The sequence below is a fragment of the Dermatophagoides pteronyssinus genome, unplaced genomic scaffold (genome assembly GCF_027571235.1).
Source record: "Dermatophagoides pteronyssinus isolate colony J.1.1.1.1 unplaced genomic scaffold, Derpt_VIB-CSIC_2022.12 sq0004, whole genome shotgun sequence".
In the NCBI taxonomy this organism is placed as follows: Eukaryota; Metazoa; Arthropoda; class Arachnida; order Sarcoptiformes; family Pyroglyphidae; genus Dermatophagoides; species Dermatophagoides pteronyssinus.
Window position 1 is genome coordinate 1,374,824 of NW_027461528.1, and position 21,819 is coordinate 1,396,642.

General features: G+C 27.7%; 10 protein-coding genes across 10 annotated transcripts; 3 read left to right on the forward strand and 7 right to left on the reverse strand.

The window, feature by feature from the left end:
* Window positions 1-1,236: 1,236 nt before the first annotated feature.
* On the reverse strand, window positions 1,237-2,071 carry LOC142644877 (uncharacterized). The gene is made up of 2 exons (XM_075819476.1): window positions 1,395-2,071; window positions 1,237-1,340 (listed from the first exon to the last, which is right to left on the reverse strand). The coding sequence occupies exons 1-2, from the start codon at window positions 1,956-1,958 to the stop codon at window positions 1,272-1,274; spliced, it is 633 nt and encodes a 210-aa protein (XP_075675591.1). The 5' UTR covers window positions 1,959-2,071; the 3' UTR covers window positions 1,237-1,271.
* Window positions 2,072-2,132: 61 nt separating this feature from the next.
* LOC113798582 (uncharacterized) lies at window positions 2,133-2,828 on the reverse strand. The gene has a single exon (XM_027349140.2). It carries the CDS (start codon window positions 2,820-2,822, stop codon window positions 2,133-2,135), a length of 690 nt encoding a protein of 229 aa, XP_027204941.2. The 5' UTR covers window positions 2,823-2,828.
* Window positions 2,829-3,460: 632 nt separating this feature from the next.
* LOC113798622 (uncharacterized) lies at window positions 3,461-5,185 on the reverse strand. The gene is made up of 3 exons (XM_075819415.1): window positions 4,499-5,185; window positions 3,741-4,423; window positions 3,461-3,686 (listed from the first exon to the last, which is right to left on the reverse strand). The coding sequence occupies exons 1-3, from the start codon at window positions 5,166-5,168 to the stop codon at window positions 3,618-3,620; spliced, it is 1,422 nt and encodes a 473-aa protein (XP_075675530.1). The 5' UTR covers window positions 5,169-5,185; the 3' UTR covers window positions 3,461-3,617.
* Window positions 5,186-5,749: 564 nt separating this feature from the next.
* On the reverse strand, window positions 5,750-8,662 carry LOC113798565 (uncharacterized). The gene is made up of 2 exons (XM_027349121.2): window positions 7,014-8,662; window positions 5,750-6,944 (listed from the first exon to the last, which is right to left on the reverse strand). Exons 1-2 carry the CDS (start codon window positions 7,058-7,060, stop codon window positions 5,789-5,791), a joined length of 1,203 nt encoding a protein of 400 aa, XP_027204922.2. The 5' UTR covers window positions 7,061-8,662; the 3' UTR covers window positions 5,750-5,788.
* Window positions 8,663-9,244: 582 nt separating this feature from the next.
* LOC113798564 (pyruvate dehydrogenase E1 component subunit alpha, mitochondrial-like) lies at window positions 9,245-10,820 on the reverse strand. Its single transcript, XM_027349120.2, has 3 exons — window positions 10,280-10,820; window positions 10,068-10,215; window positions 9,245-10,009 (listed from the first exon to the last, which is right to left on the reverse strand). Exons 1-3 carry the CDS (start codon window positions 10,597-10,599, stop codon window positions 9,284-9,286), a joined length of 1,194 nt encoding a protein of 397 aa, XP_027204921.2. The 5' UTR covers window positions 10,600-10,820; the 3' UTR covers window positions 9,245-9,283.
* A 279-nt stretch (window positions 10,821-11,099) lies between these two features.
* Window positions 11,100-13,236, forward strand: LOC113798599 (ubiquitin thioesterase OTU1-like). The gene is made up of 2 exons (XM_075819482.1): window positions 11,100-11,691; window positions 12,090-13,236. Exons 1-2 carry the CDS (start codon window positions 11,262-11,264, stop codon window positions 13,088-13,090), a joined length of 1,431 nt encoding a protein of 476 aa, XP_075675597.1. The 5' UTR covers window positions 11,100-11,261; the 3' UTR covers window positions 13,091-13,236.
* On the reverse strand, window positions 13,199-14,905 carry LOC113798538 (2-oxoglutarate and iron-dependent oxygenase domain-containing protein 3-like). The gene has a single exon (XM_027349093.2). It carries the CDS (start codon window positions 14,373-14,375, stop codon window positions 13,260-13,262), a length of 1,116 nt encoding a protein of 371 aa, XP_027204894.2. The 5' UTR covers window positions 14,376-14,905; the 3' UTR covers window positions 13,199-13,259.
* A 2,363-nt stretch (window positions 14,906-17,268) lies between these two features.
* Window positions 17,269-19,930, forward strand: LOC113798667 (tetraspanin-6-like). The gene is made up of 6 exons (XM_027349230.2): window positions 17,269-18,058; window positions 18,127-18,266; window positions 18,361-18,549; window positions 18,618-18,788; window positions 18,859-19,086; window positions 19,418-19,930. Exons 2-6 carry the CDS (start codon window positions 18,177-18,179, stop codon window positions 19,487-19,489), a joined length of 750 nt encoding a protein of 249 aa, XP_027205031.1. The 5' UTR covers window positions 17,269-18,058; window positions 18,127-18,176; the 3' UTR covers window positions 19,490-19,930.
* A 65-nt stretch (window positions 19,931-19,995) lies between these two features.
* On the reverse strand, window positions 19,996-21,104 carry sloth1 (sloth 1). Its single transcript, XM_027349091.2, has 2 exons — window positions 20,747-21,104; window positions 19,996-20,324 (listed from the first exon to the last, which is right to left on the reverse strand). The coding sequence occupies exons 1-2, from the start codon at window positions 20,975-20,977 to the stop codon at window positions 20,205-20,207; spliced, it is 351 nt and encodes a 116-aa protein (XP_027204892.2). The 5' UTR covers window positions 20,978-21,104; the 3' UTR covers window positions 19,996-20,204.
* A 6-nt stretch (window positions 21,105-21,110) lies between these two features.
* Window positions 21,111-21,819, forward strand: LSm3 (U6 snRNA-associated Sm-like protein LSm3). The gene is made up of 2 exons (XM_027349092.2): window positions 21,111-21,284; window positions 21,420-21,819. The coding sequence occupies exons 1-2, from the start codon at window positions 21,264-21,266 to the stop codon at window positions 21,705-21,707; spliced, it is 309 nt and encodes a 102-aa protein (XP_027204893.1). The 5' UTR covers window positions 21,111-21,263; the 3' UTR covers window positions 21,708-21,819.

The following is a 21,819-nucleotide window of genomic DNA, read 5'->3' on the forward strand; positions in this document are numbered from 1 at the left end:
ATCAATTTCGATCCAAGAATCAAACCATGCTTTTATATAACAATATCTACTAGATATAAACATCGGTATGATCGATCTATTAATCATGCGTTGTCGAAGATATATTTGCCGTCGAAGTTCGATCGAATCCTTAATGTCAATTGGATTTTTCAAACATTTACGATAATTTTCAAAATTGCGAACCATTAAATCGTAAATGACTCGAAACGACAATATTTGTTTATCACAAAGATAGAATTCCCGTAAGCCAAGTAGGCAAAGTAATGCCATCAAAGACAAAATGAATACTGCAAATTCATTATAAATATCTCGATATACCCAGACAAAAAGCGCCAAATTATCAAATCGATATATTGGGAATATATCTGGCCATCTTAACATAATTATGATGGCAATGCAACGAAAATAATAACAAACAATCATGAAAAATTCATATCTATACAACAAACGTAAACGATGATCATTTTCTTGTTCGACCAATTGCTTAATCTGGCCATAACTAAATTCACGAATATTTAAGAACATATTGTTTCAATGTTTATCAATGTATGTCTCGATTATAAATGATGGAAAATGACAAAAACTATTCAATCGTTTTTTTTCTTATATTCATTATTTTTCCATCGTAAACTTGTAATAATATTAATTTTAGGCGGCGGTCCCACTTGTATAAACTAAAAAAACTAGTTTGCCGGATCATGCTTGCTTGATATGTTAAACTCGAAAGTTTGTCAAATCGCAAACTTTTCCCGTTTTCTACTTCCACAGTGCATTTTTCGGTTTAGTCTGTTTGTTAGTTTATACAAGTGGGACCGCCGCCTTAAAAAATTTTATCATTAATATCTTATTCTTTGATATATACATTAAACTTTTTTTAGCCTCAAAATAATCATTAATTGCCATTCGTATGGTTGAGTTTTTTTTCTAAAAAACAAAAATCGATTTTTTTTGTGTTGATTCTTCTAGGAAAAAATGTCAAAACATAAACATAGAGAAACACAACAACTTTTTTCAAGATATTTTTTTTCATTTCAAATAAATTAAAAGTTGTCATGATTAGACTTTCTTAGCTAATATTTCTGTGATGAACTATAAGTTTGAAATATTTCATTAATTATTTTTTTCTAGTATGGAATTTTTCTTCATCTCAAATAATTGATTATTTTTTTAATGTTTTCATTTATTGCATAATTTTTCACAAATATAAATGATTATACATTGAATAGGATTAATGTGGAAAAAAAAACATTTCGATTAATTGAATTATTATTTCAGGTATGAAAATTTTTCCGATAAAAATTCGTCACCAAAATAAATATTCCAATATAAGCTGTCACAGCCTAAATAGAAATATAATTAAAAGAAAAATTTTCAATTGAAAAATTAATACAAACCTGAGAAAGGGTAGTGTAGGTAACAGGACCAATATAACCGAATGTAAAACAATATAGATTACCATACATAAGATGACCATAAAGCTGTTCATATTTTAATTTCAATCGTAAATGTCCTAAATATGGAATACTTCTTGAAATGTATTTTCGAATATGTTCAATATAATTATAAATATGGGCTAATGATGCTGTGGGTAAAATTGAACTGAATGCATGTAATACCGTTATGAATATATAAATCTGTTTTTCACTTTGACTTGGATGGCCAAATATTAGAATGCACACAAAACATACATTCATCGGTATGCCAACCATAAGGAATTGACATAATGCCATACTCCATTTCAAACGATCTGTGCATATTATAAAACCAGTAAGACGATTATGCTCGGAGCAAATAAACTGTAATTGCCAAAGACTGAAATGAGGAAAATATTCTTTTTCACCAATATTTCGTATTAATGAATAAAATTTCCTATTCAAATTATTAAAACAAAGACAATAGACTAATGATGATGTTGATGCCGCAAATATGGTCAATAATCCTGATTGCAATAAATTCATTGTTCCATTAAGTAATACAATTAGATCAAGAATTACGATAAACCATGTGCCAATACTTTCGATATAATGTTCAGAAAATTCTTTAATGAGATTACTTATTACGTAAATTGATAAAAACACTTGGTAATAATAAATGAAAATAATTGTCAAATAATAAGATTTCATTTATTCTAATCAAATGGTCCAAAACTTACTTGCAATTAAATGGAGAATGAAATTTAAACCATCTTGTATGATCATGTAAAAGGCAAGATAAACTCTTGCACGCACTGGTGCTTTTGTAAATAATTTCATTGGATTTTTGATGAACATTCTTCGATTCAATCGAAATGATTCCATTTCGAACCAAGAATCAAACCATGCTTGCAGCCAGCAATATCGACTATATATAAATAAAGGTATGATTGATCTTTTAATAGTCATACGTTTTCGAAGATAATTTTGTCGTCGAAGTTCAATCGCATTCCGTATGATAATTGGATCTTTAATAAGACATTTTCGATAATGTTCAAAATTGATAACCATTATATCGTAAAGAATTTGAAACGCTAATGTTTGTTTATCACAAAGATAAAATGTATGCAAACCTACAACAATAATTAAAAGTACCAAAATCAATATGAATAATAAAAATTCATTATAAATATCATGATATCTCCATATAAAATCACTAAAATAATCATATCGATATATAGGAAATAAATCTGGCCATTGAAGCATCAACATAATAGCCATAACACGAATAATGTATATGATTATGATGGCCATTTCAAATCGATACAATAAACGTAAACGATAATCATCATTATGTTCGACCAATTGTTTAATTTGGCCATAACTAAATTCATGAATACGTATGAACATTTTGGTTGAAAGATTCACTGACAAATGTAAAATTCATTTCAAAATATTTAGTTTTCATTGAACGTTTGTTATATATTCTAAAATGATTATTTATTAATCATTGATTTTTTCTCTTATCTGGAAAAAAAAGAATAGATCAAAAAGTTTATTTTTCCTTCTGCCCTTAAATAAAATAATCAATAATTTTTAAATTTGAAATAACTGAAAAAAATAAAATTCATTCATAAATGAATAATGAATCAATAGAATATCTTTATCAAATACCGTATTATGAGGGACAATTTTTTGACGCACATTATTGTATTCAATGATTTGCTGTAAGTTATTTTTTTTGTATTAAAAAAAATTGAACCGTTTCTTTGAAAAAAATATTCGATCAAAAAAAAAGGAAACTATTATAACTATACCATTTTTTTCCTTAATTTTTTTCCAAATATTGATCGCTACATTGTCATAATATCGGAATTTGCCAATCGAATCACATTTTTTTTTTTAAAAAAAAAGTTTAATAAAATTTAATCATTTTTCCTAATTGATAAATGATCACAAAATCAATAACAATATAATCAATGACGTTAGATTAGGAATGATCTTTTATTGTTCTGTGTATTAGTTTAACCGTAACCTTTATTCGTGCCTATTCGGTACAATCAAATAATTATAACATATAATAATAAATTTAAGCAATTGATTAGTTATTACAATAATAATATGAATGAATATAATGAAATAGATCGTTTACTAAGATATACACAAACAATATTATTGTTGTCTTGTATCCTTTGAAATATTAATTTAAATATGAAAATTTTTCAAATAAAAATTTGTCACCAAAATGAATATTAAAATATAAGCTGTCAAAGCCTAAATAGAAATATAATTAAAAGAAAAATTTTCAATTGAAAAATTAATACAAACCTGAGAAAGGGTAGTGTAGGTAACAGGACCAATATAACCGAATGTAAAACAATATAGATTATCATACATAAGATGACCATAAAGCTGTTCATATTTTAATTTCAATCGTAAATGTCCTAAATATGGAATACTTCTTGAAATGTATTTTCGAATATGTTCAATATAATTATATATATGGGCTAATGATGCTGTGGGTAAAATTGAACTGAATGCATGTAATACCGTTATGAATATATAAATCTGTTTTTCACTTTGACTTGGATGGCCAAATATTAGAATGCACATAAAACATACATTCATCGGTATGCCAACCATAAGGAATTGACATAATGCCATACTCCATTTCAAACGATCTGTGCATATTATAAAACCAGTAAGACGATTATGCTCGGAGCAAATAAACTGTAATTGCCAAAGACTGAAATGAGGAAAATATTCTTTTTCACCAATATTTCGTATTAATGAATAAAACTTCCTATTCAAATTATTAAAACAAAGACAATAGACTAATGATGATGTTGATGCCGCAAATATGGTCAATAATCCTGATTGCAATAAATTCATTGTTCCATTAAGTAATACAATTAGATCAAGAATTACGATAAACCATGTGCCAACACTTTCGATATAATGTTCAGAAAATTCTTTAATGAGATTACTTATTACGTAAATTGATAAAAACACTTGGTAATAATAAATGAAAATAATTGTCAAATGATAAGATTTCATTTATTCTAATCAAATGGTCCAAAACTTACTTGCAATTAAATGGAGAATGAAATTTAAACCATCTTGTATGATCATAAAAAGAACAAGATATACTCTTGCACGTACTGGTGCTTTTGAAAATAATTTCATTGGATTTCTAATGAACATCGATCTATTCAATCTAAAAGATTCCATTTCGAACCAAGAATCAAACCATGCTTTTAGCCAGCAATATCGACTATATATAAATAACGGTATGATCGTTTTTTTAATAGTCATACGTTTTTGAAGATAATTTTGTCGTCGAAGTTCAATCGCATTCTTTATGATAATTGGATCTTTAATAAGACAATTTTGATAATGTTCAAAATTGATAACCATTATATCGTAAAGAATTTGAAACGCTAATGTTTGTTTATCACAAAGATAAAATGTATGCAAACCTACAACAATAATTAAAAGTACCAAAATCAATATGAATAATAAAAATTCATTATAAATATCATGATATCTCCATATAAAATCACTAAAATAATCATATCGATATATAGGAAATAAATCCGGCCATTTAAGCATCAACATAATAGCCATAACACGAATAATGTATATGATTATGATGGCCATTTCAAATCGATACAATAAACGTAAACGATAATCATCTTTACGTTCGACCAATTGTTTAATTTGGCCATAGCTAAATTCATGAATACGTATGAACATTTTTGAACATTTAGAACTATTCAGCACCACTGCCTAATATGAAATTTATTCCAAGATATTTGTTCTTTACATTAAAAAACTTTTGTAATTTTTCCAAAAAAATCATTGAATCATTCATTGATCATTGGTTTTTTTTTCATTTTGTTCTTCCAAAAAATCAATAATTTTTTAAAATTGGTATTTCAAAAACAACTACAATTTCATTCATTATTATTTTTTTTCAATTTCTGAGAAACCTGGCACAAACCAATCCAGTTATATCGAGTAACAATACGAATTCTAGTGCATATTTTGTTTTTTTGTTAGTTTGGGATGAGTTTTTTTACACAAAACAAATAGTAAAAAAAAATAAATTCTCTTATCATGCATAACAAACCTGGAAATAAAATTTTAAAAAAAAATCCTCTTCTCAAAAAACATTTGATCATTATTTTAATGGAAACTTTTGACATTTCATTAGTTTCTATAGTTTGTAATATTGATTATCGTTACCAAATTCGCAATGATATTACTAAATTGTTGTTGGTTAATGTTTTTTGTTAATCGAAAATCATTTAAAACGAACCAAAAATACCATAATAGAACAAACAAAAAAATCATTTTATTATATAACATTTTTGCTATTGATAATCATAACATTGTTGACAATCATCAAAATCATTAACAATCATATTATCTAATGTTTTTATATAGGAATCAATTTCCTGTATAAATGCACGTTTAGCATCTAATAATTGTTGTTCAGATTGTGTTGAAATTATTTGTACCTGATATCGTAATTGTATTAATGTTTGACGAAATTGGCAATAATTTTTATCCGATTTATGTTTAAATGAATTTTGATTACCATATAATTGTGGCATTACTGTTTTTAATAAATATTCATAATAATTTTTTATCTGTTTACATTTCATTTCGGTTGTTAATTTCGCTGTTGATTGGTTTGGTTGTATTTTATCACAGAATCGATCAATTTGATTATCATTAGAATGATGATTATCAATCGATGATGATGATGATGAACATGTTGTAATAGCTAAAAATGGTTCACGATCAATATGCAATAGATTTTCTAAACGTTTCATATAATTTTCAATAAAATTTATTCGTAAAACATGTCCCAATTGTTGATGATGATTAGATTTATTGTTTGTCATTGGTAATTGAAGAATTTTTCTTGAATTCTTTTGCTGTTGTTGTTGTTGTTGCTGCTGCAACTGTTGTTGTTGTTCTAATTCAATTTTTAATCGTGATAATTTTCTTAAACAATCCTGTCTTGATAATTCTAATTCGGTTACTTTTTCATTCAATAATAAAATTGATGTTTCTAATTCGGTTAATTTTGGTGTCCATTCACAATCTTTTTGACCAAAATGATGACGAATCATATCAAAACCTTTATGTAATTGTTTTGGTTCAATTAATTCATTTTGATTTGAATTTATTGTTGATTGTTGTTGTTGTTGTCGTTGCTGCTGTTGTTGTTGTTTTCGTTGTAAACGTGATATCGGTGGTAATGAATTGATACGTTTAAAATTCTGTGCTGTTGATAATGAAGATGAAGATGATGACGATGTTGTAGATGATTGTTGTTGTTGTTGTTGATTATTACATCCATTAATTTTTGATTTCGAATAAAACAATGAACGTCCACGTTTTAATTCGGATAATTTTTGTTCACTACCACCACCACCATGTGATTGATAATAATCATCAAAACTTTTTGTGTAAATTGAACAATCATTTTGTTTCCAATCGCTATCGATGTAAAAATCACTTGTTTTTGTTTGAGAAAAAATTTTTTCAAATTATTACCAAATTTGGGAAAATTAGTCAAAAACTTACTCGAAAGATTTATGTACAATGGCCATTGAGGATTTTGAATTTCCCATTTTTTTTCTTCGTTTACATTACTAATCGATTTCTTTTTGAAATTAAAATGCTATTTTTGGCTCGCTATTCGATGATGACATCAAATTAAAAACCACAAAAAAACGTTTAATGAAAATATCAAAATCACATTGAATTTGTGAAAAACAAAACTGGTGGTTAAAGATTTCCGCAAATGATATATTGTCATAGAAATTCATTTGCCAATTTTATTTTGGGGTTCGTTTACAATAATTCACCAAACACAGAAAGAAAAACTATTGAAATTCAAAAAAAAACTGTTAAATCCTTGTTGAAATATATCATAAACAACAATCATAAATCATTGTGAATATCAACTTGAAAAATATCAAAATAAACGAAACCAAAACGATTTTTCAACGATTATTTTGAAAAATGTCAACATTGATTGATAATATTATTTTTTTTTCTTTGCTGAAATGATTAAAATCACCATACACACATAAAATCATTTTCACCATTTCGAATGTCGGCATTGAAGAAAATAAAAAAAAAATGATAATTTTTGATTTTCATTGATTATTTTGGGAAATGAAAACATAATCAATGATGAAACCAACAGAATAACATATGGCGCCCAACAAATTTGATGATAATTATAACGGAAAAAAATTTGATTATGAAAGAAAGGAAAATGTTTTCAATTTTTTTGTTTGGTCTTTTTGGTGATACGACAATGTTTATGATATGACATTGATTGCGTTAATGTACAATAGCAACGGATAACAAACAAACAAAAAAACACACACACACACATCACATTAAGAAAAACTTAAACCGACATTATTATGGATTTTGTTGATTAAATAAAATCAAATTTAAACGCAATTATAATGTTGTCGTTGTCGTTGATGATGATGATCGGAAGTCTGCTGATCTGGAATTACATTGTTATCGTCATCATTGGCCAATGAAGAATTGAATAACAATAAGGTGAGCGAGTTAAAAACCACAACAACGATGTTTGAAATCAACCACCACCCAAAAGATGTCAACCGAAACAGTTTTTATCAAAAATGCAAAACAAATTGCATTGTATAACATTAGAAAAGCAAACAGGCAAACAACAATACTTAACAAACAAATAATGACAATATTTTATTACTCTTTTTTTTCTGTTTAAATCAACAAGTTTGTTTGTCACCCGATGATGATGATGATGAATGATAAATGGTAAATAATGTCTGACGATGATGATGATGATCATCGGTTTTTTTTTGTTAATGATGATCAAAAACAGGACAGGAACACAGAAAATTTTCATTTACACTCACGTATGGTTTCTCTTTTCATCGATCTACCTTTTTCTTAAAAAAAAATTGGAGAGAATCACTTTTTTTTCTTGAAAAATGATTTCCCAATAATGTTTTGTTGTTGTCGATGAGATAAAGGCACGTGTAGGAGTAAGTTAACGACATCATCGTCTTTCATTCAATTCAATATATATAGAATTGGAACATACAAACAACAACCTACTGCCTACGGATTTGTTCACAAACGATAATTATGTTATTATGGACAGAAATTCATATTCAAGATGATTCATTTCATTTTTGCTGCTGTTGTTTGGTTGTTCCAATTTATCAAAAGTGTTTTGACGTTTTTGTCAAAAATTGGATTTTGAAAATTTCTGTTTAATTTTTTTTTCATTTGCAAAATGAGAAAAAAAAATTCGTTTAAAAAAATCAAATAAAATTTTCCAAAATTAGATTTCGCGCTCTATGTGTCTCAACAACAACAAACAACTTTTTCAAATGAAAATAATCTTCAAACTTGTTAATTTGTCAAGCCATTCGACCCAAAAGGCCATATATATAATTGTGGTTCGATGACCGAATTAAAATGGTCAACATTATTACCTGCTGCTGCTGCTGCTTACAATCAACAAACAAACAAAAATCTTTTTACATTTATTTATTAAATATAACACACACACACACACACAAGTGTATGTAAATTGACCAGCTAATTGATCAACCCAAAACAAAACAAAAACAAAAAAAGGATTATATCAACAACAACAACAACAAAATTAAGGAAATTTTTTAAGCTATTTTTGAGAAAAATAAAACAAATCTCAGTATCAGTATAAGTAGAATGGATGATTGTGAGAGAGAGAGAAAAAAAAACAATGATAAGATTTTTATCGAATAATGATGATGATGATAGGATTATAAAGGATTTATAAAGCATTTTGTTTTTGTTCAGATTGTAATATTACATGGTTTCGATGTATTCTGATGTTTATGACGTTGAAATGGTGTTATACCACGTATATCATTACCAATCATATTTGCATATACATCATGATATAAATGTTCAATTGGTAATTCTGGATCTGTTCGTGATTTTTGTTGTGCTTCATCAACTTGTTTACGAATATCTACATCAATTTGTTTTAATTCATCACTGGTAACAAGTTCAGCTTGTATAATATTTTCTTTAAACATTGTAATTGGATCACGTGAACGACGAACTTCTTGTACTTCATCACGTGTACGATAACTTGTACCTGGATCAGATACTGAATGTCCAAAATAACGATAAGTTGATGCTTCCATAACGAATGGTCCTTGACCATCGCGACACATTTTGGCTAAAAATTCTGTTGCTTGTCGTACGGCTAAAACATCCATACCATCAACCCAAATACCGGGTACATAATCACCACGTGTATAAAATAATGGACAAGCAGAAGCTCTTTCAGCTGAAGTTCCCATACCGTAGCCATTATTTTCAACAACAAAAATAATGGGCAATTTCCACAGTGCTGACATATTGAATGCTTCATATACTTGTCCTTGATTTGCTGCACCATCACCACAAAGAGCCAATGTAATTTCACCGGAATTTGTATATTTTTGTGCCAATGCTATACCAGCACCTAATGGTATTTGTGCACCGACTATTCCATTTCCACCATAGAATCTCTGCGGAAAAACATGTTTTTAAATTGCAAAACAAATCAAAAACCATTATCATACGTACATCGCAATAAAGATGCATTGAACCTCCTTTACCTCGGGCACAACCTGTTTCACGACCAGTTAATTCTGCTAAAACACCAACAAGCGATACGCCACGCAAATAAGTCCAACCATGAGCTCTATAGGCAGTGATTATGGCATCTTTTTTCCTTTTAAAATATTAAATGTTACACACAAATCTTATGATCGATAACAGTTATGATAAATAATTACGTAATGGCATCTTCAATTCCAACGGCAACAGCTTCTTGTCCGGTATAAAGATGACAAAAACCTCGAACAGCTTTTTCTTTATATAATGCATTTGCTGCTGCTTCCATTCTACGTATAGTTGTCATTTCTCGATAATAATTAATAGCCTGATCACGTGTACAGGTAACTTCAGTGGATGGACCTTCATCAATTCGATGTAATTTATATGGATGTACAGTAAATGTTGCCGAAGATAATCGTTGTTTTTGTTGTTGACATTGAACAATTAAATCGGTTTTCGATGTTCGCCATAATGACGAAATCGTTCGTAAAGAAAACATGACTAGAAGATATTATTTAGATATCAAAATATATTGTAAAAGTTATATTGAAATGATTATCTGATCCGAAAAAAGTAAAACAAATAAATAATTTCTAATCAAAAATGAATGATTCCTTTTAATAACTTTGAGATCAAAAATCTCCTTCACAAACACATCCTGAATTCAATTCTGTGCATGTGCAGAATTTCATCAATCAGCTGAGTAATATTATTTTAGTTTTCTTCATTTTTTTCATTCAAAACAAAAAAAAAAAAATTCTTGTCAATCGTTCAATTCGTCAACACGGCGATTGGATTCAAAATCTTTTTCCTTTGATTTAATTATAGAATTTTTAGATATTATTATTATGATTAAAAATTTTAACGAATTAATAATAATTTCCAATTATAAACGAAACAAAAAGGGGGAAGAAAAAAAATTCTATTTATAAAATCCGCAATATTGAATAAAATTCCCGAATTTTCTTTGATCACGGCATTTATGTACAGGATCACGACGTGGTTTATATATTTTTTTCAGTTTTATTGCTTCGATGTGTCTTGTTTTTTTATTATTATTAGAAAGAAAACATTGGATGACTATAGCGAGCAAGTTAATTTTTGAAAAGAAAAATTAAAACTATTAATTTTGAATAAAAAAGAAATAATTTTCCTATCAATATGAGCGATTGGGATAAAGTGACCGTATTGAATAAACGTCCAGTACGTCAATCAGAACTACGTACTAAACAAGCGGTAAATAATGCTATGAAATCTGGTGTACCAATTGAAACGACAAAAAAATTTAATGCCGCTACAAATAAACATGCCGGACCAAGTGTTAGTGCTGTAAAACTTGATCAAGAAACTGAAGATTTTCATCATAATCATGTATCGATGGATGTATCGAAATTAATTTCATCACAACGTCAAAAAATTGGTATGACACAAAAAGAATTGGCAACAAAAATCTGTGAAAAACCACAAGTGGTTAATGAATATGAAGCCGGTAAAGCTATACCGAATCAACAGATTTTGGGTAAATTGGAACGTGCATTAGGTATTAAACTTCGTGGTAAAGATAAAGGATTACCATTAGTACCTAAAAGTGGTAAATGAATATAATAAACAAGTCAAACACCCGATTCTTGGACATTGTTGTTTTGTCAAATTGGGTTTTTATAAAACACATACAACAACAACAACAACCATACAAACATTTTTACACATTTTTTTTCTGTACATTGTTGTAAGCTTCCTCTTTTTTGATATGCGATAAATTCCTTTACAAATAAACAAAAAAAAACTAAACATAAAGATTATCTGCAGATTGATATATTGATTATATTGAGATGAATAAAATGAAAGAAACTTTTTTTTCGGTCATAATTATAATTGTTGACAATAGATGTCGATATAGTAGTAGTATTCCTCATTGTTTTGATTTTGCATTGAATATATTTGCGTTTCGACTCAGCCAAATTCATTATTCGCGAATTCTTTGTTGAAAAATTATTTCAAAATTTCGTTTTTTAGATTTTCATTTTTCATTTTTTGAAACAAATATGGCCAATGTACCGAATGATACTCTACAGTTACGTATTAAAACTAAAAATGGTCAATTTACTATTGATACACTGCGTATGTCATCAACAATTGGTGAATTAAAATCCGTAATATGGAGTATAACCCAAATACATCCAGATAATTGTAAATTAATGATTGGTTATCCACCAAAAGAGATATTTCTTGTCGATGATGAACAATTAGTTAAAGAAATAATACCAAATCGTCGTGAAACATTAATAATGGATGAAATTGTTGGACAATCATCATTGAATAATCGTGAAAATGTTCGACCAGCTATACCATTTAATATCAATGAAGATAAACTGATACGTCGTATGGATCGTATCGAAGTGCCTGCCAATAATTCTTGCCTATTTGTTAGTGTTCATTTTTGTTTGACAGGCGAAATACAGGAAAAATGTCCACGATTACGTAATCTAATAGCCGAAACAGTACGATCTGATCCGATTACATATAATGAAGGATTTTTAGGAAAACCAAATGATGAATATCAAAAATGGATACGTAATGAAGATCATTGGGGTGGTGGTATTGAACTATCAATATTATCAGCATATTATGAAATTGAAATTGTTGCTGTTGATACACAAAATGAACGTTTAAATCGTTTTGGTGAAGATAAAAATTATCCGAGACGTATATTTCTAATATTTGACGGTATACATTATGATCCATTGGTAGTACATTCGAATGATTTAGATAATCCAATACAAACAAGTTTTTCATCCGATGATTTTGAAGTAATTGAAATGGCATTAGATGTTGCACGTAAAGCAAAAGCTAAACATCAATACACTGATCTAAATAAAATGTATCTTAAATGTAATCAATGTAATAGATTATTTGATCAAAATCAAGCACGTAAACATGCATCATCAACTGGACATATAAATTTTAGTGAATTGACTGACAAAAAATGATTTTTTTTTATTATTATTTTTATTAACATTGTATGAAAAGAAACTGAAAAAAACCCTATACACTTATTAATAGACTCGATTAGAAAATATTAAAATTTCATCATTAAATTATAAATAAAATCATTAAAAATTTTATTTTTTTTGAATTAATAAAAAAATTACAAAAAATCTATAATGTTGTTGGCAGAATAGCCTGTTTATTTGGATCACATGTAAATGGAATGGTTAAGGCAAATCTTTCACCATTCGAAACTATTTCGACCATATGTTGATTTTCTGAACCGGATGTAAAAAATGAAACTCGACCAAATTTCGGCTCGATAGTTGTATTCGAAATTTTTTTATCCAATTTTTGTTCATCCATAAAAATAAAACGACCACCAGAAAATTCTTCATCATATGTTGACAGATAAAGTAATGATGTATAATGAAAACTATCATATGTAAATTTATCAACATGTGGATGCCAATATTCATCATTTAATGTTTTTGCTTGTCGTGAATCAATACGAGTAAAAAATACTGGACTAGTTAGATAAAGATGATTACTTTCAATACCGAATGTCAATGAAATTGTTTGTAATAATTTTTTACGTACAATATGAAATGTATCAAAAGTTTTTGGTTTTATCACCTGTTGAAGATTTGATGAAAGTTTTATCAATTTATATAAGTTTACAAATTGTGTTCCATTCGATAAGGCACCGGAAGCTAAATCAAAAATAGCAACACCACCTTGTGGTCGAACCAATGTGAATATGGTTTGTGCAAATAATCGTAATTCTAATGCTTCATTATTATTAACAATCGAATCACTAACAAAACGACCACATTTATTTGGTGTACATTGTTTAAATCTAATTCGATCATCATGATAATCATTCGATGAACATTGTATAAATTTTCCAATCGGACTTCCTAAATAATTATCATGTCTTGAAGCCATTGTTATTGTTGTTTTCAATGATAATGATTGATTATCTTTATGATAATGATAGATATAAATAATAAACATTATCGACATTGAAATCATAATTTTACGTAACCAGATTGGCCATGATAATATACTAGTAACATTATTATTATTATTACGGTTATCATCACTGAATACATTACTGTTCATTGATCTATGTTGTTGTTGCTGTTTTGAATTATTTTGTTTACCAATATTTTTATCGTTATTAATAGATTGGTCATCATCATCATTTGAATGTTGTTTATTTTTATTATTAACATTCGTTTCATTATGCAATAAATTGCGACGGCGATGATTATTTTGTACCATTTTTATTTTCTTGAATAAAATCGTTGCAAATTGATGATCGAAATTTCGAAAAATAAGATATTAATGCTCAATGAATGTCAATGTTTTTTTTGTTGATGTTGCAGGGCGAAAAAAACTAGCTATTTTTTCCAAATTTCGTAAAATATCAACAACCAAAAAAAACAAGAAAGTAAAAAAGATTTAGAGAAGCTCAAAACATTCGATTAAATGGATAGCTTAATCATATGTTTTCTTAACGCGTTCGCTACCGGAGATTTCGAAAAACACATAGAACTACAGCAAATAAACGACGCATATATGCGTCGCTGGTAGCGAACGCGTTAATGTTCATTCAATGGTCAATATAATCGAGCTAAATGAAATTCAAAGCAAAATAGGAAAAAACTGGTTATAATCGTCGTTGTTGTTGATGATAAATATTGATTCAAAATATAACGCGAGCAATTGACATACATTTTTTTTGGGAATTGACATGGCTATAATTGTCTGTTTGTGTGTGTGCGTATACAAAGGTAAAAATAGCCAACCATTTCTTGTTCGATATAGCGCCAAAATTCAATTTACCATTAAAAGAAAGAAAGAAAAAAAATTTAAATAACGAATAATGTGATCAATCACTTTCGTTTGATTATGGTTTCGAATTGGATGCTCGTAACAGGTAGATCGTTTTTTAAACAACATTTACAACATTTGGTGATATCGTCATGGTATATTATTGTGAGAATGATCGATGTCAATGTCATTCCAAATTATATGATTAATGTGTTTTTGTGTGACAATCATTTTGAATCCACAAAAAAATTAACAAATTGAATTCTCTTAAAATTAGTAAAAAAAAAAATCTGACCAATCTGATATGATCTAAATTTTGTTAGTCTTTTTTAAAAAAAAAAACGAAGAAGATTTTAATTGAAAACAAACCATATTTGACCCGTTGTATGCTGTAAAATAGATTCTAGATAGATCAAAATGAACGAAAACCGGATCTTAACCCGAGAGAAAATAAAAAAAAAACATCTTATATTCGCGGTCTCCTTTTTTTTAATGATAATAATTTTATAATCTTGACATAGATTTGTTTTTATTTTCATCTTAACAAAATGAAATGTTTGAGTAAAAATAGCCATCGAACGTTTTCGGTTTTTTTTTTCGTTCGTTCGTCGAGAACACACACACACAAACATTCGAATTTAGAATGTCGGAGGCGATAAAATAAATAAAAAAAAATATTTTCATATTTTGTTTTCCATTTTAAAATCAGCCAAAAATAAATGAAATAAAAAAACAACAACAACATTGACAACCAAAACGGAATCATCATGCAAAAATTCAAAAATAACAAATGATGCACGAAAAAAAATCCAATGATGTCAAAATTATCCTTTCGAATGGTTCAATGTTTTTTTTGTTGGAAAAAACCATTTTTATTTTTATTTGTCGCCAATCTAACGATGGAATAATTTTTCATTTTCCTAACTGCACGACAATAACAAAAGAAAAATGACGATGATCATCGACGAAAAATCAATCAATTAATTTCTGTTCAATATATTCAAACTAACAGTAAAAAAACACGTCATATTGTTCTGGTCGATCGAAAATACAGGAAGAAAACGAAAAGAAATACAACAACAACAAATCCCCAAACAAACATCATTAACAAAAAAATGCTTTTTTTGGTGGGGGAAAGAGGAGGGAAAAGAAAATTTGTATCCATTTCATCAATTGAATAGTGTGACTGGTCTGAAATCCACGAAAATGATGTTAATCGTGGTGTGGTGGTGGTGATTGTGGCTTAATGAAATTTCATTCACGTAAACGTGCGTAATAATGCTTGTATTTTGTTTGTTTGGCGCCCAGTCAACCATTTATGATCTCATATTAATATATTTGTAGTTCGTGTTTTCTGACAAAAAAAACTAAAAATGTACAATTTTTTTCTTTTTTCATGCACAAAAAAAATCGGAAACAAATAGAAATTTAAATGAAACATTGAATAAATAAACGTGTGTGTGTGTGTATTCAGGTGTATGACTCTCGCCTACCTGTTGTTTGAAATTTCATTTTGATGTTTGCAAATCCAAAAAAAAATTTCGAATGTTTTTTTTAAGTTGTTGACGTAAAAATTGTTTGTTTGAAAAAAATTTCTGCTCTCATTTCTCTTTTTTTCATTTCATTTTTCTTGAGTATCAAAAATAAAAAATATACATTTGCGAATTGATCCATCAAATCGAATGTGATGTGATGTTATTATTTTCTTCAATCGTTTTCGTTGCTTATTTTTGAAAAAAAACAGATATTTTGAACTGATAATGAATGAATGAATGATCAAGGACAAACTTATTTCTTCAAAAGATAACATATCTTTTATCGGCATCTTAAACAGTATTTTTTTTTTATTTCGTTATTTTTTTTAAATGGTTAAAAATTGCCACGACGAAATTTTTTTTTTCGTTGAAAAATTGTGAACCGAAAACAAAATTATTTTGTTAAACCAGAAAAAAAAGATTGAGAAACAAAAAATTTAATCATTTTTAGCTGTCATTGAACATTTTTTTGTTCAACAACAAAATAATTCAACAATATTTATCTTCAATTGTGAACTCAAAGATTCTTGGAAAATTGATAAATTCGAACGTTTACCCAAGTCTATATCGACCTAAATATGATAAACAGACATTCTTTTTGTTACTATAGATCATCCGGAATAGCAAGGAATTAATGAATGATTAAAATCTGTTTTCATTCATCAAAAAAAAAAATTTCTACCAAGAATTAAACAACAACAGAAAAAAAACTCAACCTTTTTTTCACACAATTACTACATTCAATTAATTGATGCCATATCACACCATGTTTTTTTTTGTTTTGTTTTGTTTTTTATAATGCCATAATGAAACATTATGATTTTCACCTTGTAAGGTGTGTGTGTGTATGTGTGTGTTTGAAACCTATCAAAGCAGCTTTTTTGTTCATTTGATAAATTGTGCATTTATCATTCAAGATTAGTGTCGAAAAAAAAATAAAATAACACCGAAGACGAACAACAAGAAGAAGAAGAAGAAGAAGATAACAACTACTAACGAATATTGTTGATTTTCATGATGATGATGATGATGATGTTAGTTATAAGTGTGTGTTTGTGTGTGTGTATCCACATTAACCATTTTCAAATTTCTCACTACCTTTGCCGATGATGAATTCTTCTTTTTTTTTTAATTTCATCTGAAAATTAATAAAGAGAAAGTCGTACATGCATGTATGTGTGGTGTTCTATGTATGGTTAATGATATTTGAGTTTTCTTCGATCCGATATAATCGTCTTTCTTCGTCGTTGTTGTTGTTGTTGTGACCGTGTTTATGGCTGTTGTTGTTGTTGTGTACCTGTTTTGAGCGGGGTGATGATATTCAACGAAAGAAAAATCTTTTCAGTTTTTTGGGCAAAAAGAAAACCATTAAAGTGAATCCTACCACCACTACAAATCATCGATTTGGTTGTTGTTGTTACCAGTAAACCATCATTTTTTTTTATTATTTAGCACCTTATTCACTGAATTCGTTCAATCTGATTTTTCTGATTCAACAAGTGTGTTATCATCTTGTGTTTGTGATTTATATAAAAAAAATCAACTTTTTTTTAACGATTTTGGTTTCAAATTTCGTATATTTTTTTCAGTGTAAATGTGAGATTTTTATTTTTTGATGATTTGATTTCTGGATCATATCTTAATTGTATTGTTTTTCGTGATAGATTGAATCTCATCAATTTTTATGATTGAATAAATCAACAAAACAAAAAAAATGCAAGAAATAGCACGTAAACGTTTTCAAACAAAAGCCTGTATTGCTGGCGCACGAACATTTTTAATGTTATTCAATGTAATTTTTTGGGTAAGTTTTTGCGGGAATATTTTTCGGATAAAAAAAACAGATAGATTGATAATGATGAAAAATTTATTATTATTTCAACAAAAAAAAAATCAAGATTGCTGGATTTATTTTATTAATGTTTGGTCTTTGGATGCGTGTTTCTATCGGAAAAGTATTCGAAATATCACCACAATTTAATTTTGCTTTACCAACAATGTTAATCATTTGTGGTTCGATAATGATGATTGTATCAGTTTTGGCTTGTTTTTCTTCATCAACCGATAGTCCAACATTATTATATATAGTAAGTTTTGGGGTTATAATTTTGGAATTAATATAATTTATATTTTTATCTATTCAATCAACAATCAGTTGAGTGTCATATTTTTCCTAATATTTGGATCAATATTTGCACTATCAATTACTGGCTATGCATATCGTGATACATTAAAAGAACAGCTATTAAAATCATTAAATCATACATTGAATGAATATGGTACTGGTAATATTATGGATAAAGATCTTGATCGAATTCAAACACATGTATGTCGAAACATAAGATTAGATATAGACTTGACTTAATAATTTTTTTTTTTATTTGTTTAAAAAATAGTTCGATTGTTGTGGTGTTAATACATATGAAGATTGGTTAAATAGTGATTGGCATCAACAGAATAAAAATCTATCATTTCCCGATAGTTGTTGTAAAACATTAAAACATTGCGATAATAAACAAGTGGAACAGATCTATGCTGTTGGATGTTATCCAGTAATTGTAAATGCATTCAATGAAAATCTAAGTACATTAGGTTTGGGAACATTTTTTATTGCATTATTTCAGGTACGTGATTTGAAATTTTATTTTCTATTAAATTAAATGAACAAAACAAAAAATTTATCATAATTTATTAAACAATATCGATCAATTTTGATCTTTGATCTTATTTGTCCTAATCAATCAATCAATTTATCGATCGATCAATCGATTAATTAATTCAATTTAATCAATTCGAATCGAATTAATATACTTATTGTACACGTTTAGCAAACACAAACAACCTTCAACAATATCACGCGTGTCATTTAATTTAATTCAATCGAAAATTGTTTTTTTTTCATTCAATCATCATGATCATTAAAATTAACTTTTTATCTTTTCTATTTGCTTCTAGCTTTGTGGCGTAACATTGGCCGTTTGTCTGGCGAATCATATTAACAAAGCAAAATATGAAGAAATGTATTGATAATAAAAATGGCAAGAATTTTTAATTGAATGAATTTTCTACAAACATAAATATTCAAAACAAAAAAAATTCCATAACATCATATTCAAAAAAACACTGTGTATCGCGATTGATCTTGTTTTTTTTTTCATTTAGCACAATTCATTTCCTATACTTCAAACGAAACTTAATTTCGAGCTTCAAATTTAAATATCGATCTACAATTTTTTTGAATATATTAGACAACAACAACAAAAAAACAAGATGGAAACAAAAATCTCTTTTGGTTGCACTTTCACTCACAAACAAACAAACAAACAGACAATTAAAGAAAAAAAATTATCTCCTACAAACACAATTAAAAATGTTGTCTGAACAAATGTTTCGTTGTTATTGATATTATTATTATTTTTATTATAATAATTTTTAGTTTATAAAATAATTATCTATTTTTATTCCTAATTTGTTTGTAACAAACAAAAAAAACAACAACAACAAAAATTATCTACAGAAAAAAAAACAGAAATTTTTTTTTTGGATAGAATTAATTATCCATTCGAAGATTATTCGAATGATAATCAATGTACATATATCTCTCTTTTTTTGAAGGACAAATATGATTTGTTTCTTTTTTCCTCTTCGTCCTTATCCATATTATATATTATTGATTCATTTGATAATAAATCAGTGTTTTTTTTTTGTCAATTATCTTTTTTGCGACAATGATCGATTGTATTCAAGATTGATTGACCATTTTAGACGTTGTTGTTGTTGTTGTTGTGGCTGCTGTCGATGATGATGATGATTGTTGTTGTTCCAATTCAGCTCGTTTTGCATCCAACATTTGCTCGATTCTCTGTATAATTTAATTTTAGAATAAAATAAAGGAAACAAAAAATCAAATTATTAATGAACGGAAATTTTGTTGAAAAATTTACATCTGATTCTAAAGGTCGATAAATAGAATGAACGAATTGTGAGCCACAAGCAGCGGCTAATAAAGCGGCCATAACACGTGATAAATATGATGACCATGATAAACCGAATGGCATTTTTTCAAAAAAAAATTCTCGGATTGAAATTTTATTTTTATTTGTTGACAAAAAATAACCACATCAAATCGATCCACATGTGAATTAAGGTATAAAGTTTTACCAGGAACTTACCGAAACAAATGAACATTCGATAGAATGTTCTTGATGGTAAAGTTTACCAAATTTTTTTCAGAAATACAAATATTTCATGCATTTTTTTTTTGTTTTTTAAAATAAAACTTACTTTGCGTTCTTGTGCTAAACGTTCACGTTCTTTTCGCATATAAACAGAATAAAAATCAATACCATTTATACGCATATGAATCATTGTAAATTCTGTCCATGCACCAATAGCAAAAAATATCGGTAAATAAGCATAGAATCCAAGCTGTTTACGTAATGGCCAATTATCTAATATAACATTGATTACTCTCCGATATTGTTGCATATATTGTCGATAAAAATAACGATACATTATTTTATTAAATTCAAATATCACAGTAAAATTCAAATTTGAATAAAATTATCAATTTAAACAACGATGAGAATCGCAAAAAAATCAGGATCAAATGAAGAAGATCGTTCTTTATGGACAGGATCACAGAACATCTGGCATGCATGCTCGGCAAAAAAAAAAACTATTCTTTCATTAATTCGAAATACAAATTGAAATTTATTGTCATTTTCTACGAATCATTTGATTTTTTTACATTTTGAATTTAATCGATATTCATTAACCAATAATCATCATTAACAACATCATGGGTGACGAAGGAAATCAGGTAAATTATTTGTGATATAAATCAAAATGATATCGATACCATGGTTTCATGATGTCATCGATGAATACATCATTTATATCATTGACAAAGAAAAAACTCATGCCTTTGTTTATTTCTATCTTAAAAAAATTTTAGACAGCACCGGTTACCGTTGAAGAACCACTCGATCTAATTCGTTTAAGTCTTGATGAACGAATCTATGTTAAATTACGTAATGAACGTGAACTTCGTGGTCGTCTTCATGCTTATGATCAACATTTGAATATGGTATTAAGTGATGTGGAAGAAGTGAATAAAACAATCGAAGTAAATGAAGAAACATTTGAAGAATTCATCAATACAAATAAACGTAACATTCCAATGTTGTTCGTACGTGGTGATAGTGTCATTCTTATTTCACCACCAGTTCGAAATGCAAATTAATTCGATTTTTTTTCTTTCATGTTTTTTTTGTGTGTGTTGATTTCATAAACATTTTTGTCCGATCATTTCACTAATCATTTCAATAAACTTTTGATCATTTTTTTCTCAATAA